The following is a 14,950-nucleotide window of genomic DNA, read 5'->3' as shown; positions in this document are numbered from 1 at the left end:
ATACACTCTGAGTGTACTAGTGTAATTATATAGTCAAGATAAACTAATACCTAATTACACTACGACCTTATAATGGTTTGTTCCTTTCCATTCTGGTCGTGAGCTACTGTTTATAATTTATAAGGTACTGATAACATCATCTTCTGTATGTGACACCACATACTATGTTATCTACAATATAAATTAAATGAACAACTACAAACAAATGTAGATAATTAGACCAAATGTGATTCTTTATTCATAATGAATGTTTACAAAGCTTAGGCTTTCAGTATACACTCCAACAGTATGATTGTTGCATATATGTGAAGAGCCTTGAAGATGAATCACTAATTTTTTTTACTACTATACGTAGATGACATATTCATTTTTGCAAAGAAAATGAAAGAGGTTGATAAATTGAAGAGGCTATTGAGCAAGGAATTTGACATGAAAGATTTGGGAGAGACCAAGAAAATTCTTGGGATGTAGATTCACAGGAATAGAGTTGCTGGGAGATTATAGTTGTCTCAACGTAATTGTGTGAAAAAGGTGTTGGATAAGTTTAATATGAAAAATGCAAAGTCGGTGAGCACACCCCTGACACATCACTTCAAGTTATCCAGTACACAGTGTTCAAAGATGGATGACGAGATCCAAGAGATGTCAAAGGTTCCTTATGCCAATGCAGTTGGTTGTCTGATGTATGCCATGGTTTGTACGAGATCAGATTTGGCGCAAGCAGTTAGTATGGTAAGCAAGTTTCTCTCAATACAACTGATTATGACATCATGTTCAGTAGACAACCGGAAGATCCTTCAGTTGTTGGATACGTAGATGCGGACTATGCAGGAGATTTAGATAACAGGAGGCCTACTACAGAATACGTGTTCACGCAGGAGGACCTATTTGTTGGAAATCTATGATACAATCTATTATTGCATTGTCTACTACGGAGTCAGAATACATAGCAACAGTTGAAGCAGCGAAGGAAACTTTATGACTTACAGGGTTGGTCAGAGAACTGAGTGTTCAGCAAGGTGGAGTCAAGTTGTTATGCGATAGTCAGAGTGCTATCTATTTGGCGAAGAATCAGGTGTATCATGCGAGAACCAAACACATTAATGTGAGGTTTCACAAGATCAGAGAGTTGATTGCTTCCGGGGAAATTCAACTTGAGAAGGTTCATACTGCAGACATGCTGACAAAGCCAGTGACCACAGAGAAGTTCAAGCATTGCTTGGACGTAATCCATATATCTAAATGCTAGAGGAAGGAAGCCCAAACCTAGAGATCCAAGTGGAGTTGTATTCAGATCCTCGTGTTCTTCGAAAGGGTGAATATTCGCCAAGGTGGAGATTATTGACGGGTGGCTCATATTTGGATGAAGGTCAATGCGATGGATGCTATGGAAGAAAAATCTGTTAAGATTTTTTATAATAAAATTCCGTTACGATTTTATATAACAGAATTTTGTTACGGTTTTTCATAACAGAATTCTGTTACGATTTTTCATAACAAAATTCTGTTATAATTTTACTGGGTCTGGAGTTTATGCATTATTTATAGGGATCATGTAAACCTATTGTAAAACAACAATCACAAGAATTATGTAATGTGATTCTCACATGAATTCTAATAAAGCTTCAGTCTTTTTTTTTTTGGAGTAGGCACGCCGTTGAACCACGGTAACTCTTCTTCTTCTCCTTTCTCGTATTTGCTCTCCTTTTGTGCGTTTTTGTCTTGTTGCTCCGCGCGATCTCTTTTCTCTCTTCCTCTTCGGCACGTTAGAGGTTGAGAGGTGTTGTCCCTTTCTTTGCGTAACATAATGTAATCCTAATCTTTTTCACACGGGCTTGAAACTCAAATTAGTGGTTTACTGTAAATCTATCATATGGTTATCGATTCGGCTATGTTCACGAGCTTAGGTTATATTTGGTAGGAGGTAATCTGCCTTGTAATGTAATCAAGATTACATTATAATATTGATTACTTTGTTTGGTACAATTTTAAAGTTGTAATGTAATATAATCTAGATTATAAAAGGTAATAAAATTTTGTAATTTAGATTACAAGGTCAACACCATGTAATCCGATTACATTACAAGGTCACCATTTAACTAAAATTTAAATGTCAAATATACCCCTAGTCCATTTTCGGTGTTAATCGGTCACCGACGTCGCTTCTGCCGTCGCCGACCGCTAGTCACCACCAACGCCGCTGTCACTAGTCACTGTCGTCGTGGGATATTTTTATCATTTTATAATAATACGAATTACATTTCTTATAAAAAATATTAGACACCAAACAAAAAAAATATAATTACCCTTATAATCAAATATTATATACGTTACCAAACATAGTAATATAATCAAGATTACATTACATTATAAAGTTTATTTCATTACAAGATTGATTATATCATGCTTAACCAAATGTAGCTTTAGTGGTTTACAAATATGCTTGATGTTGATGTTGATGTTGATGTTGATGATGATGATGATGATGATGATGATAGGTTTGTCAAAATAAAATAAAATATGATCCTATGGATAAAATGAAATTTCTTAAACAAAGTAAACAAATGACCGGAAATTGCAATTTTTTTAAGAATAATTATAAAAATGATATAGCCCAAATGATGTGGATGCTCAATTATCCTCGTATCAAACAAAAATATCCTAAATAGATTATTCCTTGTATGATCATAAGCAAAATATTTTAGCATAACTGACTCAAATTTATCATTCATCTATACTTCTCAACTGCAGGAAAACCGATCTCTGGAGTTTGGGGAGGAAGAATTCGGGGGATGGAAACAATCGTCCTTCCAGTAGAACTGTTAAAAGTTGTTTTTCAGAATTAATGAATATGCATGCATGTTCAGAATTAATAATGCCTATGCATGAGAATTAAAGCGGATGTGTGAAAAAAAAGAACCTTGTAAATGATGATCAATAATTAATGTCATTCTATAATTATTTATAATGTATTTATAAGATTGTAGTGGCTACGTCACATATTTGCTTAATATGAGATAATCCATTAGATCTTGATTTCTATTTTTTATGTTTTTTACTGTTCTTTACTTCAATCTATCAGTGATATCAAAGCCTCAATATAGTTCCCTTTTCTATGGCCAATATCCTCTTATAATACTCTCCAAGTTAAGTTCTAATTTTGATGGAGAGCACTATGATTATTGAAGTAGATGAAAACATTTTTCAATGGAAACATTTTTCAAATCTTTGGAAAGTAATTGGACAAAGTAGGAGGAACCACCAACAGCAACTCATGGACAAATGCTCAACAAAGGTAATATAAAGAGAATGTCAAAAGGATGCAAATGATACATCCAACCAGGATTTAGCAAGTCAATTTGTCCTATCATTTTTAGCTTAAAAATGCCAAGATGCTTGGGAAGTTCTAAACAAAGAATTTCAAGATACAAAAATCATTGCCATCAAACAGTGGACTCTATGTACCAATTTTGAATATGTATCCATAAAAGAAACTGAAAAGGTACAGTAGGGTTTTTTTTCTTCAAAAGTTGCTTAGATAGATAATTTGATTAGAAATTGTGGTGATACTATAGAAGAAAGGAACATAGTTGATACAATTTTAAAGATTTTACCACAAATTTCAACATGTTATTGTCATTGAGGAATCTAAAGACTTGTCTAAACTCATCATGTATGAACTAATGATTACCTTGAAGCTCATGAGAATAGAATGACTAGATATATAGGAATCATTAGAATGGCTCTCTAATCCAAAATGAATGTGATAGAAAGAAAGAATGAAGACTGACCAAGATGGCCAAAGTATCATCATCGAAATTCCAATTCAAGAGGCAAATCAAAAGACAAAGAGGGGAAGAAAAATCAATCTAGTAATAAAGATTTCAAATAATGCCACATATGCAAAAAGAGCAATCATGAAAGTAAAGACTATTGATTTAGATAATGTAACGACTGAAGAATCTGACCATCTTTGCATCAATTGCTCAAAGAAGTAGAAAAATCAAGCCAACTTCATTGGAAATGATGAATCCTCAAAACAATTGTTCTACTTTTGCATGAGTACGCAAGAAGATCGAGACATATTGTACCTTGATAGCGGTGATGTCATCATATGACAAGTATAAAGTCTAATTTTGTTTGCTTGGATTCCTTTAAATCTAAAGTGAAACTTAGAGATGGAAAGTATATGAAGGTGGAAGGATAAGATGATATCATCGTGAAAATATATACTTTATGTTCCTGAATTATCTCAAAACTTGTTGAGTGTGGGCCAAACGGTTGAAAATGTTTATATGCTCACATTTGATAGGTATAAATTCAGAATTATTGACATTGAAAGGGATCAAACGATAACTATAGTACCTATGACATCAAATAGAGTGTTCCCAATGTGCATGTCTCATAAAGAAAATCTGATTTTAAAATATGAAGTTATAAATGATTCAATGCTTTGGCATATGAGGCATGAGCATTTAAATTATGAGAGCCTTAAATTATTAAATAAATGACTATGGTTATTAGGATACCTTTTGTTAACATAAGATTGGTTTTTATTTGAACCTTGATGCAACATTTATTGTATCATCTTTTGACAAAATTTGATTTTTTTTTATCTACTTTAGATAAGTTTGGTTATTCTTATTCATTTGAAAATAGAAAATTTTAGTTAGTTTCATAATTCAAAATTGGTTGCAACCGATTCTTTATCTGTTTATGATAATTTTTACTTGATTGATATTATTACTTCATTTAATGAATCCCTACAATTAAGTACATGAGGTATAAAGAGAAAATTAACCAATGAGAATTCGACTACATTATGACATAAGAAATTAGGTCATATCTCCAAACAGAGAATAAAGAGATTGGTGTTAGATGAAATTCTAGACCCCTTGAATTTTGTAGATTTAGATGATTATATTAACTATATGAAGGGGAAAGAAACCAATAAAAGGATATTTGAAGTCAACAAGACTTCATGCTTCTTAAACTTATACATATAGATATTTATTGACCATTCCCTATAGTTGCTTGGACCGGTCAATAATGCCCTCACGGGCTTAGCGGAGTTGGTAAGTGGCAGGTTGATTGTCACATGAGGTCTTGAGGTCAAATCTCAGGATTGACAGGATGTAAATCCCTGCAATCCGTGTAAACTCACCCCACCTGTCACTTACCTTCTCAATCACCATAATTTACCTCCTCTGTATTAGTCCTGGGACGGCCTGACAAGGGCGTTGGGGATGAACATATTCACTTTTTACCACTTGGACTGGTCAACAATATTTTATAACATTCATAGATGACTATCTATATCTCATTAATGAAAAATCAAGGGACATATTTAAAAATTATAAGGCTAAGTTGATATTCAATTCAACAAAAGAATCAAAAGTATCAGATCAAAACATGATAGTGAATATTATGTTAGATATTATGATTTATATGAATAATGTCTAGGACCTTTTGCTAAATTCCTAAAGGAATGTAATATCGTCCCATAGTACACCATGTTAGTTCATCCACTATGAATGATGCCACTAAAAGGCAAAATAGGATACTTAAAGATATGGTGAAGAGTATAATTTGTCACTCTACCTTACCATAATCACTATAGGGAGAAGTGCTTAAGACTGCAACATATATTCTTAATAGGGTTCTAACTAAAACAACTAGTAAAATCTCTTGTGAACTTTGGATGGGCAAAAAGTCTAGTTTAAAGTATTTACATGTTTGGGGATGCCCAATTGATGCACGACCTTATAGGCCTAATGAAAGAAAATTAGATTCAAGATCAGTGAGTTGTTGTTTTGTTGAGTACTCTAAGAGATCAAGGGGCTAAAAGTTTTATAATCTCACTACTAAGTCAATTCTAAGTCAGAAAATAATTAGTTCTTTGAGAATATCGAGTTTATAGGAGGAGATATGGTTAGAGACTTTGTTTATGAAAATTAATATGCTGATTTCACACAAGATATAATAGATCAAGACACCATTGGAGAACCTTCCATTCAAGAAACTATTCTAGAAGAATAATTTTTACCACCTCAAAAACCTATGCCGCTAAGGAGATCCACTAAATAAAGAAGTGAAGTGGTAAATGATTACATTATATTTCTTCAAGAACATGATGTTCACATTGGAGTGATCAAAGATGATCTAATCAACTTTCATCAAGTCATGCAAATTTAATTTCTAATTCTAAGTAGTAGATTGATATTATGAATAAAGAGATGAAGTCTATGAAAGATAATGACATCAAGGATTTATCCTATTGTCGGAAGGTGAGAAATCCATTGTTGCAAATCAATATTTAAAACCAAGAGGGATTTTAAAGGCAATGTGAAGAGGTACAAGACTCATTTTATCACGAAGGGCTTTACACAAAAAGAAAACAACAACTATAATGAGAAATTGTCTCATCGATTTCTTTGAAAGACTCTTTTAAGACCATAAAATAGTAATGCCCATTTTAATCTCAAGTCATATCAGATGAATGTAAAGACTTCCTCAATGACGACATTAATGAGACGATCTATGGTGAAACGAAAAATCTTTATGACAGGAAATCCAAAGAATATAGTTTACAAACTTAAGAAATCCACCTACAAGCTTAAGCAAGCATCTTGACAATGATATTTTAAGTTTTATCAAGTGATCATATCATTTGATTTTGAGATGAATTTGATTGATGATTGTATATACTATAAGTTCTATGGGAACAAACATATTTTCTTGGTCTTATACGTTGATGGCAATTTACCTGTCAACCATGATATATGCTTATTGCACATGACCAAGAGATTTCTAACTAAGAATTTTTAGATGAAAGATTTTGATGACGCCTCTTTTGTATTAAGAATACAAATACACCAAGATTGAAGGTTCTCAAATAATATGACATGGAGGATTATTAACCAAATGATACTCCTGTGATAAAGGGAGATAAATTTAGCCTCAGTCAATTCCCTAAGAATGATTTTAAGGAAAAAGAGATGCAAAGAATTCCTTATGCATTAGCAATAGAGAATCTAATGTATTTTCAGGTTTGCACATCACAAATATTGCGTACATTATAGAGATGTTGGATAGATACTTGAGAAATTCAAGATTAAACTATTGGAGCAACTAAACAGATCTTATAATACTTATAGAGAACAAAAAATTACATGCTTACATATCGGAGGCCAAATCAACTCGAGATCTTTGGGTATATTGACTCCGATTTTGTTAGATGTCAAGATAATATGAAATTTATCATCTTTGGGTATATTGACTCCGATTTTATTAGATGCCAAGATAATATGGAATTTATCTTATGCTATGTACAGTTACCTTCCAGCTAGGGGAGCTATATCTTGGAATTCAAGAGTGTAAAATAGTCTCTTATGATTTTTTCTACCGTAGAAATAGAGTTCATAGCATGTTATGAAACATCGAATTAGGGAATATGATTATGAAATTTATCATAGAGCTATGCATGGTGGATAATATTGATAGACCACTTAAGTTATTTTGTGATAATAAGTCAACAGTTCTATATTCCAACAATAATAGGAGTTCAATGAAGTCAAAGCATATAGACATTAAATTGTTAATTGTGAAAGAAAAAAATTCAGAGTTGACAATTGTCTACAAAGTATATCAGAACAAACTTCATGATTATGGATTCACTTACTAAAGGTATGCCAGTCAAAGTTTTCATGAGCACATTGCTCGTATAAGTGTCATGTCTTTAGATGACGTTCAATTTTAGTGAGTTTATAATTTCGAATGCTTTTCTGTTATGGAGTTTCTTTTGGTATTTCAATTTATTATATTTTTGAGGTTATTTTCTGAAAAAAAAAATCTTATTTTTGTAAAAAATAGACAAGATTATATTGCATGAAATTTTCTTACTAAACAGTCATATCATGATCCATGTCTTTCAATTGTGTTGACATATGTGACCATTAATGAGTTGAGTTATGATAAATGTGATTTGTTCCTATGTTGATATGGTTGATGGGCCAAATTGATTATAGATACATTTGAATAATGATAATAAATTTGAGCTTGTACAATTATTTTTGTATAACATAATTATAAGATTACACATATAGTACATATAGTACAAGTAGGAGATTATTAGATCCTTAATTCAATATTGATCTTATATGTGAAATAATTATATATTGCGGGTTGTCATTAGGTTAAGCCTAATTACAAGTGATCAACTAAGGTTTGAATATTTGGAATTTGATGTATTTTACAGGGTACGATCCTTTAATGTATAGAATTCTTGTGTAATTTATATTTTTATGATAGACTAAAATAGAATTTCAAAAGATAACAAGAAAGTTATCTCTTCTACTCTCTTATGAATCCCATCATTGGATAGGGCGTAGAGAAAAAGTCTGGAAAATCAATCGCATGATTCAAAAAGATTATTAATCGTTATAGATTCAGATATGTTTCTACATATTTCTCTATTACTTATTAATGATTAAAAACGAATAATTTAGGATCAGAACATATTAAATATATTATACACAGTTTTTGCATTTTATAAGAAACTATTTCCACAATGTAAATATGTGATCAGGTCACACACTAGCCCCTTCCTCCTCTTCTAACTATATAAGAAGTATAAATTTTATTATATAATTTTATTTGAATTAACTTGAGTAGAAGAAGAAAATTAGGCACTCAACAATTGCACAATAAGCTTAATGCAGTCTCAGAGCGGTGCGATGGTTAAGACATAAGTTTTGCCATCTTAAATAAGTTGACAATAGGCTTAATGCATCGATTCTCGATGTATACGAAATGCATCACGAGTCACTTGACTCTATGCAAATGATCACTGTATTAACGAAGTCTCCTATAATTTATCTCCCTTTGTAACCGTATGAGATGAGAATTATCACATTTTATTGTAACAATAGGCTTAAAGCACTTGCACTCTTATAGGTAGTTTGGTAAGCAATTAAAAAAAAAACACTTCTATTTTTGCTTTGTTTTTTTTAATGATAGTAAAAAATGATTTATAAATTATGAGATTAGTTTATAGTCAATCGTTAAATTAACTAACTATCAAGGCATCCGTCATTATCAAAATGATCCAAAGCAACTTTTTTTTATATAAAAACGTTCAAATAATATATCAATATATTTCTCATCTAGTGTATCCTTATTGAAAATATTATTATAACAATTACTAATTATTACAATATATTAAATAAATTAATATAATTTATCAAAAATATAATACATATTTTATATTAAAAGTTCTTTATCAATTTATTAAATTATTTAAACTTATCCAAATCGCTTCAAATGATCAAAAAAAAATATATTAAAATTATTAAAACAGAAAGAAGAGGTCCGAATTTCTTATATGTGATAAGCAACATGTGAAGACTACTGTCCAACCAAGACTATAAGTATATGAGATAATAATTATAGTGTTCGGAAGATCAAAATTTGACATGGGATTTCATCATCTTTACGGATTCTATGTACTTGTCAATTTAGGTTCATGTTAAACTCTCTCTTCATTGACATAGGGCAGTCATGAGGATACACGTTTTTTATGAGAATAATGTAAACCGACCAAATATTGTTTTTATATAACCCAACTTTCTCATTCTTACGACTTGACTAATCCTCAAAAAAATCGGTCTAGACTCACAAAAGTTTTTCACCAATCCCTAAGGATAAATCTTGGAAATGCCATGGTAGTGCTTCAGGAGCCGATCATCCTGCTCTTCACTGTCCCTATAAAATGGCTCTGATGCTAAAGTGAGTACTTCTACTTGTGAAGACAAACTTATGAGCTATTTCCTTGGATGGATACTTAGCCCATGGCCGCTAGCCCAAGTTTTTCCAGCAAATTCAACGCTGACTCATACTCTAGTAGAGGATCGAATTGTGGTCTTCTAATGGGCATCCGTACCGTCTTACCCTTGCGCCAAGCCCCAGGGGATCAAAATGATTTTTAATTTTTTTTTTAGTGGCACTAGATATCTAACTTATTAGTATTAACTCTAAGAATCAATTATAAGATGATTAAATTTATTGGGTTAATAGATATGAATTGGTTTATTAGGTTATTGATTAATTCAATAAACTAAATCTAACCATTTCAGATTAATAAATATTAATAAAGATTAATTCGACCAAGAGACACAAACCTTTGGTATTCTTTTGGTGAGTATCAAAGGCTTTTAGAATTCTTTTCATAAGAAGAAATTTTAATTTTTCTTTTTTGTCCTCTTGGTCGAATCACCTTGTGTGGCTAGCACCACAAAGATAGTTCTTCTCTAAAACGTTCATGAGACGAACGAAGAGCGTATTCATGTGAATATCGTAGAAGCATCCCACGGAATGTCTTATTGGCTAAAAAATATCAACTTTTTTATAATGGGAGAATAAATTAATTTCTAACTAACGCATACCTTCGAACAAAAATTCTCACTTAGCGACCTCTTTTTACATAATCTGAAAATAGTCTGTGATGGACACAAGCATCTGGGATTAATGTAACTATTTTTTACTATCAAAATTTCTTAAATGCATGGACCGAAAATATTGTAAGGTATGAGGGATGTAGTCATATCATGTAGAATAGTTTAAGGTAAAAAAGAATAGTCCGATGATAAAATTTTCATCATACGAGATCTCAAGAAAGGATCCATTATACATAATCTTACTCTATTTTTACAAGAGACTATTTTCAGAATTCGAACTCGTGATATATTTTAAAAAATAATTATTTTTTTCTCAAAAAATGATACCACAGCTAAACTCTTTAAATGATTCACTAAGCATCTAAACGGGAATCCTAACTACGACGCACTGTAAATATAACTATGACACCGATCATCTCTAGAATTAATTGGTTCGAAAAATTAAATTATTAAAATAAATAAATAAATAACTAATTACAAGAATACTAGATCAAAACATAAAAATCTTTTGATGATTATTAGTCTCTTACCGAGATTATAAGAAAAAACATGCATAGGCTCGAATACATTTAAGGGGATTAAAAATCAAGCCTAGTCAGTGGAAACTTCCGTAGAGAGACCGGCCATCCTCCTGATTAGTCGGCATAGTTGAATATAATGCCAACTAAAAAAAATCAATGAGTATACACTGGAATTGATATTTCAAAACTACTTTACTATGGTATCCTGCAGCAAATTGGTTGACTTAAAAACTGAAGAAGAAAAAAACAATTTAGCCAACACGAAGTCATAGCGCATAGAACCAATTAGCAGTTAGAGAGCAAGTACATGACTAAATATCTTAGTAAAACCTCCATATTAACATTACTACATTAGCAACTGAAATGTCAACATACCTAATCTGTCCAGTGTCCAGCATTCCCTCCATTGCACATTGACTAGCAGTAACAACTGTGCCACGACTTAACTGGCTTCTAAATGACTGGGAGAAAGATGCTATCAGCCGATTAGGATCTAACAAACATATGCAAAAAAGAGAGGGCGCTATATAGCACCAATTTAGGTAGGGAGTGTTCCTGTGCATAACAAAAAAATATACCCACATAACTGCACTTCAACAGCACATTTACATGGAAATGATGAGGCCAGCTCCTGGCATGTTGTGCAGGAATACCAACCAAGTTCGAATAACGGTTTTAAACAAGTATTTCCTGCAGGAAGAGACATTCACAGAATAATTGCTCTTATCAAGGATGAAATGCAAATTCAAATACAAACCATGACAAAAACAATAATCTCAGTCTGTAATGTATGTCAGCTCATATGATAAAGAGAAAAGGCATTATTAATTTATGAGATTCCACTGCTCCTTCCCAAGCCAAAACTTGATATTGCTTTGATGATGATATCAGAACTAGGTACTACATTATCTAAACAAGGATCAGGAATAAATTACACTTCATTGCCGACAGATTCAGATTTTGCTTCCTCTTCCAATTCCTTGACTGCAGAAATGAGGCTGCGTGTTGCATCCCTAAGGAACAAGCCACTCTCTTTCATCTCTTCCAGAAGCTTTTCAGCTGTGCGCCAATCAAGAGCCTTAACGCACAACGATCGTATTAGTTTGCTGTACTCGTCTGAATTTGGTTGTACTCCATCCTCTTTCATTTCCCTCACGCATTTAAGAGCCTTCTCATACTCCTCCATCTTGCAATAACCGCGTATAAGTATGTGATACGTGACGCGACTAAGCTTAGAATGCTTCTTCTTGGCTTCACGATAGATTTGATAGGCCTCGTCCATCAGGCCACCTTCTGCAAAGCCACTCATGATAACACTGTAAGTGTATATATCCGGTAGCAATCCTCTTTCTTTAATTAAATTCATCAGAGAAACGGCATCCTCCATTTCTCCTCCCTTTGAAAGAGCAGTGATGACATAATTAAACACAGCAGTTCCAGGTGGTGGGCCTGAATGAACCATCCTAAGTAATAACTTTTTGGCCTCCTGAGGTTGTTTAGCTCTGCATAAGCCTTTAATTACTAAAGCAAAAATAGCATTGGCATTCCTTACATATTCCTTAGGATAGTTGTTTAGCAACTCTAGAGCCATTTGCAACGTTTCGTCCTTTGTGGAAAGACTCCTGACCAGAATATCTAAGCAAGAACTTGGCAGTAACATCTCTTTCTGCCGAGCCATCAGGTAAAGCAGATGAGCCTCCTTTGCTTTTTTCCCTTTACACAGGAAAGTAATTATCTTCCCAATATTCTCACCATCAGGGAGGTCTTCAGAGGTAAGCATCTTCTCACAAACAGGCCAGGCAGTGTTAAACAAGGATCGTGTGCCAAGGGCAGCAATTGTCAAGCAGTATGTATTCCCATCCGGGTAACAACCAAAGTCGCTGAACTTGTTGAACACTTCGAGACCAGCCCTAGGTTTCTGTAATCTCCCAAACAAAGAAATCAGTTGATTAAGAATTGAAGTATTCAGCACCGACCTATTTTTCCCGATTTCCTTAACCAAATCCCACAACTTGTACGCATCCATTTTGCTAAGCTCAGTAGAACCACTGACAGCGTCGACAAGAATTTCCACCGTCCTTGATGATCTGACTGACTCTTCACTCTTCCAAGCCCATATGAAAAAGTTAATCAGATTTTGAGGTACGACATCCGGCGTCTGAAGCACCAACGCCACTAGCTCGGCACTCAATATCACGTCAATCTGATCCAATCTTGTTTCCAAGGAATCCTGCGAAGTACCAACAAGAAGGGACCTGACCTTCTCAACCTGCTCCAGATCGACGTCAGCAACGACGTCGCACTCATTCTCGGCCGCTTCTTCGAACTTCTCGTCCGCGAAAATATCAGAGGTATCGTCGTCGTCGATGTTCTCTTTCCACAAACGGTTAAGGCTTTCGTCCGCTTCGCTATTCTCGCCTGTCTTAATCCCCAGCTCGGAGGAGCCCTTCCCAACATCTTCACATTGCTGTGCCGAAGAGAAGAATCGGAGCGTGGGGAGGCGGGCGTCGACGGGGCGGATCCATGCGGGTGAGGGAGGAGGAGGAGGGATCAGAGGCAGGGTTTGGAGACAGACCTGGATCGAATAGATCGGCGATGGTCGTCGAATCAATATTCGGAGAAGAGAAGCCTTCGCTCTAGATCTCCACCACATAGCTCCGCCTCACCGCCGCGCCGCGGTTTGAAACCCTATCGATGAAGCATGTTCTGGAACACACTGAATAAGATATTTGAAAACTATAACTAGGAGGCTTTGAAAATTATGTATAATGAATTAAAATCATAATTCAATTAATAATAGTTATATTTAATAATAAAATTTTCCAGCATGTTGTTTTAAAATTAAATTTGGAAAAAAATAATTTATGAGCAAAATGTTAGGATATGAGCTAGAGAATGGTGAATATGCTTCACTTTTTCTATTTTGAATGTAAGTAGAAACTTGAAAGGAAGATACTTCATAATGTTAATATTTGAATTTTATTTAATATCCATCTTTTTGAGATGATTAATCTAAGGATCTACGCCTTATACTCATAATTTCACTATAAATATCTCATTTTCAGAAATTTTAAGGAGACGAAGAACCTCCTACACTTGTTCTCACAAGAACACAATAAGCACAACAAAATACACCAACAAAAATGAAAGTAAACACTATATAATGAGATATTACTTAGCTTGTTATCTTGTTGCTTGGAAATACCTCTTGATCAATTGGAAATCCAACAACACTTTGCTTCTAACTTCTCAAGAATCAACATCTTCAAATGTCTACGAACTCCTCTTTTCTAGGGTTCTTCTTAATAGGAAAATGCATCATAATCGATTGGTCTTATCTCTAATCGATTATTATGTCAGATCGACCATTTGCTCGACCAATTAATTGGTGAGTTATATCAATATTAATATCTAATTGATTGTTTTAATTGATTCCAAGGCTTTCTGTTCTCTCGTAAAAATGTCTTCAATCGATTAACCAAATTGATTGACAAAGCTTAATTGAATATACCAATTGATTCGACAAGCTTCTCTTTCCTCACAAAACTCTTACCAATCGATTGCCTCAATCAATTCAGAATCCTTCTATTCACAGAGACACCATTGCTAATCAATTAGCCTAATCGGTTGATAAGGCTAAATCAATTAGGCCAATCAATTGACAAGGTTGAATCGATTCGGTAACTTTCTATTACCTCATAAAATAGCTGTCAATCGATTGTCTCAATTGATTAGCATTGCTCAATTGATCAGACCAATTGATTCGAGTATACAAACATGAAATTCCAAGTTTAGGGGGTTTTAATCGATTCCGCTTCCTGACAATCAATTATTAACCCTAATTTCAGCCTTTCCAAACTGAATTTGTATCTAGCCTAGTATTCGGTTGACCACAACTTACCAGGACTTCCTTTGTCTGACATCCAGTCATCCATGACCTGTTAGGACTTCTCGTTGCCTAGCATCCGATCAAAT

General features: G+C 33.6%; 2 protein-coding genes across 6 annotated transcripts in view; one reads left to right on the top strand and one right to left on the bottom strand.

Annotated features, from left to right (window-relative positions):
* The window catches only part of LOC121976143 (elicitor-responsive protein 3-like), a 29,530-nt gene extending 26,519 nt beyond the window's left edge, over positions 1 to 3,011 (top strand). For both annotated transcript variants that reach the window (XM_042528158.1, XM_042528159.1), the window contains exon 5: positions 2,752 to 3,011. In XM_042528158.1, the coding sequence (XP_042384092.1) occupies positions 2,752 to 2,817 (66 nt within the window). In that variant the 3' untranslated portion in view covers positions 2,818 to 3,011. The remainder of the gene's footprint in view (positions 1 to 2,751) is intronic.
* A 7,990-nt stretch (positions 3,012 to 11,001) lies between these two features.
* LOC121976142 (pentatricopeptide repeat-containing protein At3g02650, mitochondrial-like) lies at positions 11,002 to 13,693 on the bottom strand. Of its 4 annotated transcripts, none has more exons than XR_006110554.1 (3): positions 11,911 to 13,693; positions 11,351 to 11,665; positions 11,002 to 11,118 (listed from the first exon to the last, which is right to left on the bottom strand). XR_006110554.1 is itself a non-coding variant. In XM_042528156.1 (3 exons), exons 1-2 carry the CDS (start codon positions 13,626 to 13,628, stop codon positions 11,581 to 11,583), a joined length of 1,803 nt encoding a protein of 600 aa, XP_042384090.1. In that variant the 5' UTR covers positions 13,629 to 13,693; the 3' UTR covers positions 11,073 to 11,436; positions 11,558 to 11,580. The 4 variants fall into 4 exon arrangements, 3 of the variants coding, with proteins under 3 accessions (XP_042384089.1, XP_042384090.1, XP_042384091.1); XM_042528156.1 differs by having other exon boundaries at positions 11,073 to 11,436; positions 11,558 to 11,665; XM_042528157.1 differs by lacking the exon at positions 11,002 to 11,118 and having other exon boundaries at positions 11,351 to 11,436; positions 11,554 to 11,665.
* Between the last annotated feature and the right edge of the window lie 1,257 nt (positions 13,694 to 14,950).

The sequence above is a fragment of the Zingiber officinale genome, chromosome 4B, assembly GCF_018446385.1.
Source record: "Zingiber officinale cultivar Zhangliang chromosome 4B, Zo_v1.1, whole genome shotgun sequence".
Lineage (NCBI taxonomy): Eukaryota > Viridiplantae > Streptophyta > Magnoliopsida > Zingiberales > Zingiberaceae > Zingiber > Zingiber officinale.
Note: the sequence above shows the minus strand (reverse complement) of the source record. Positions and strands in the feature narration are given on the sequence as shown.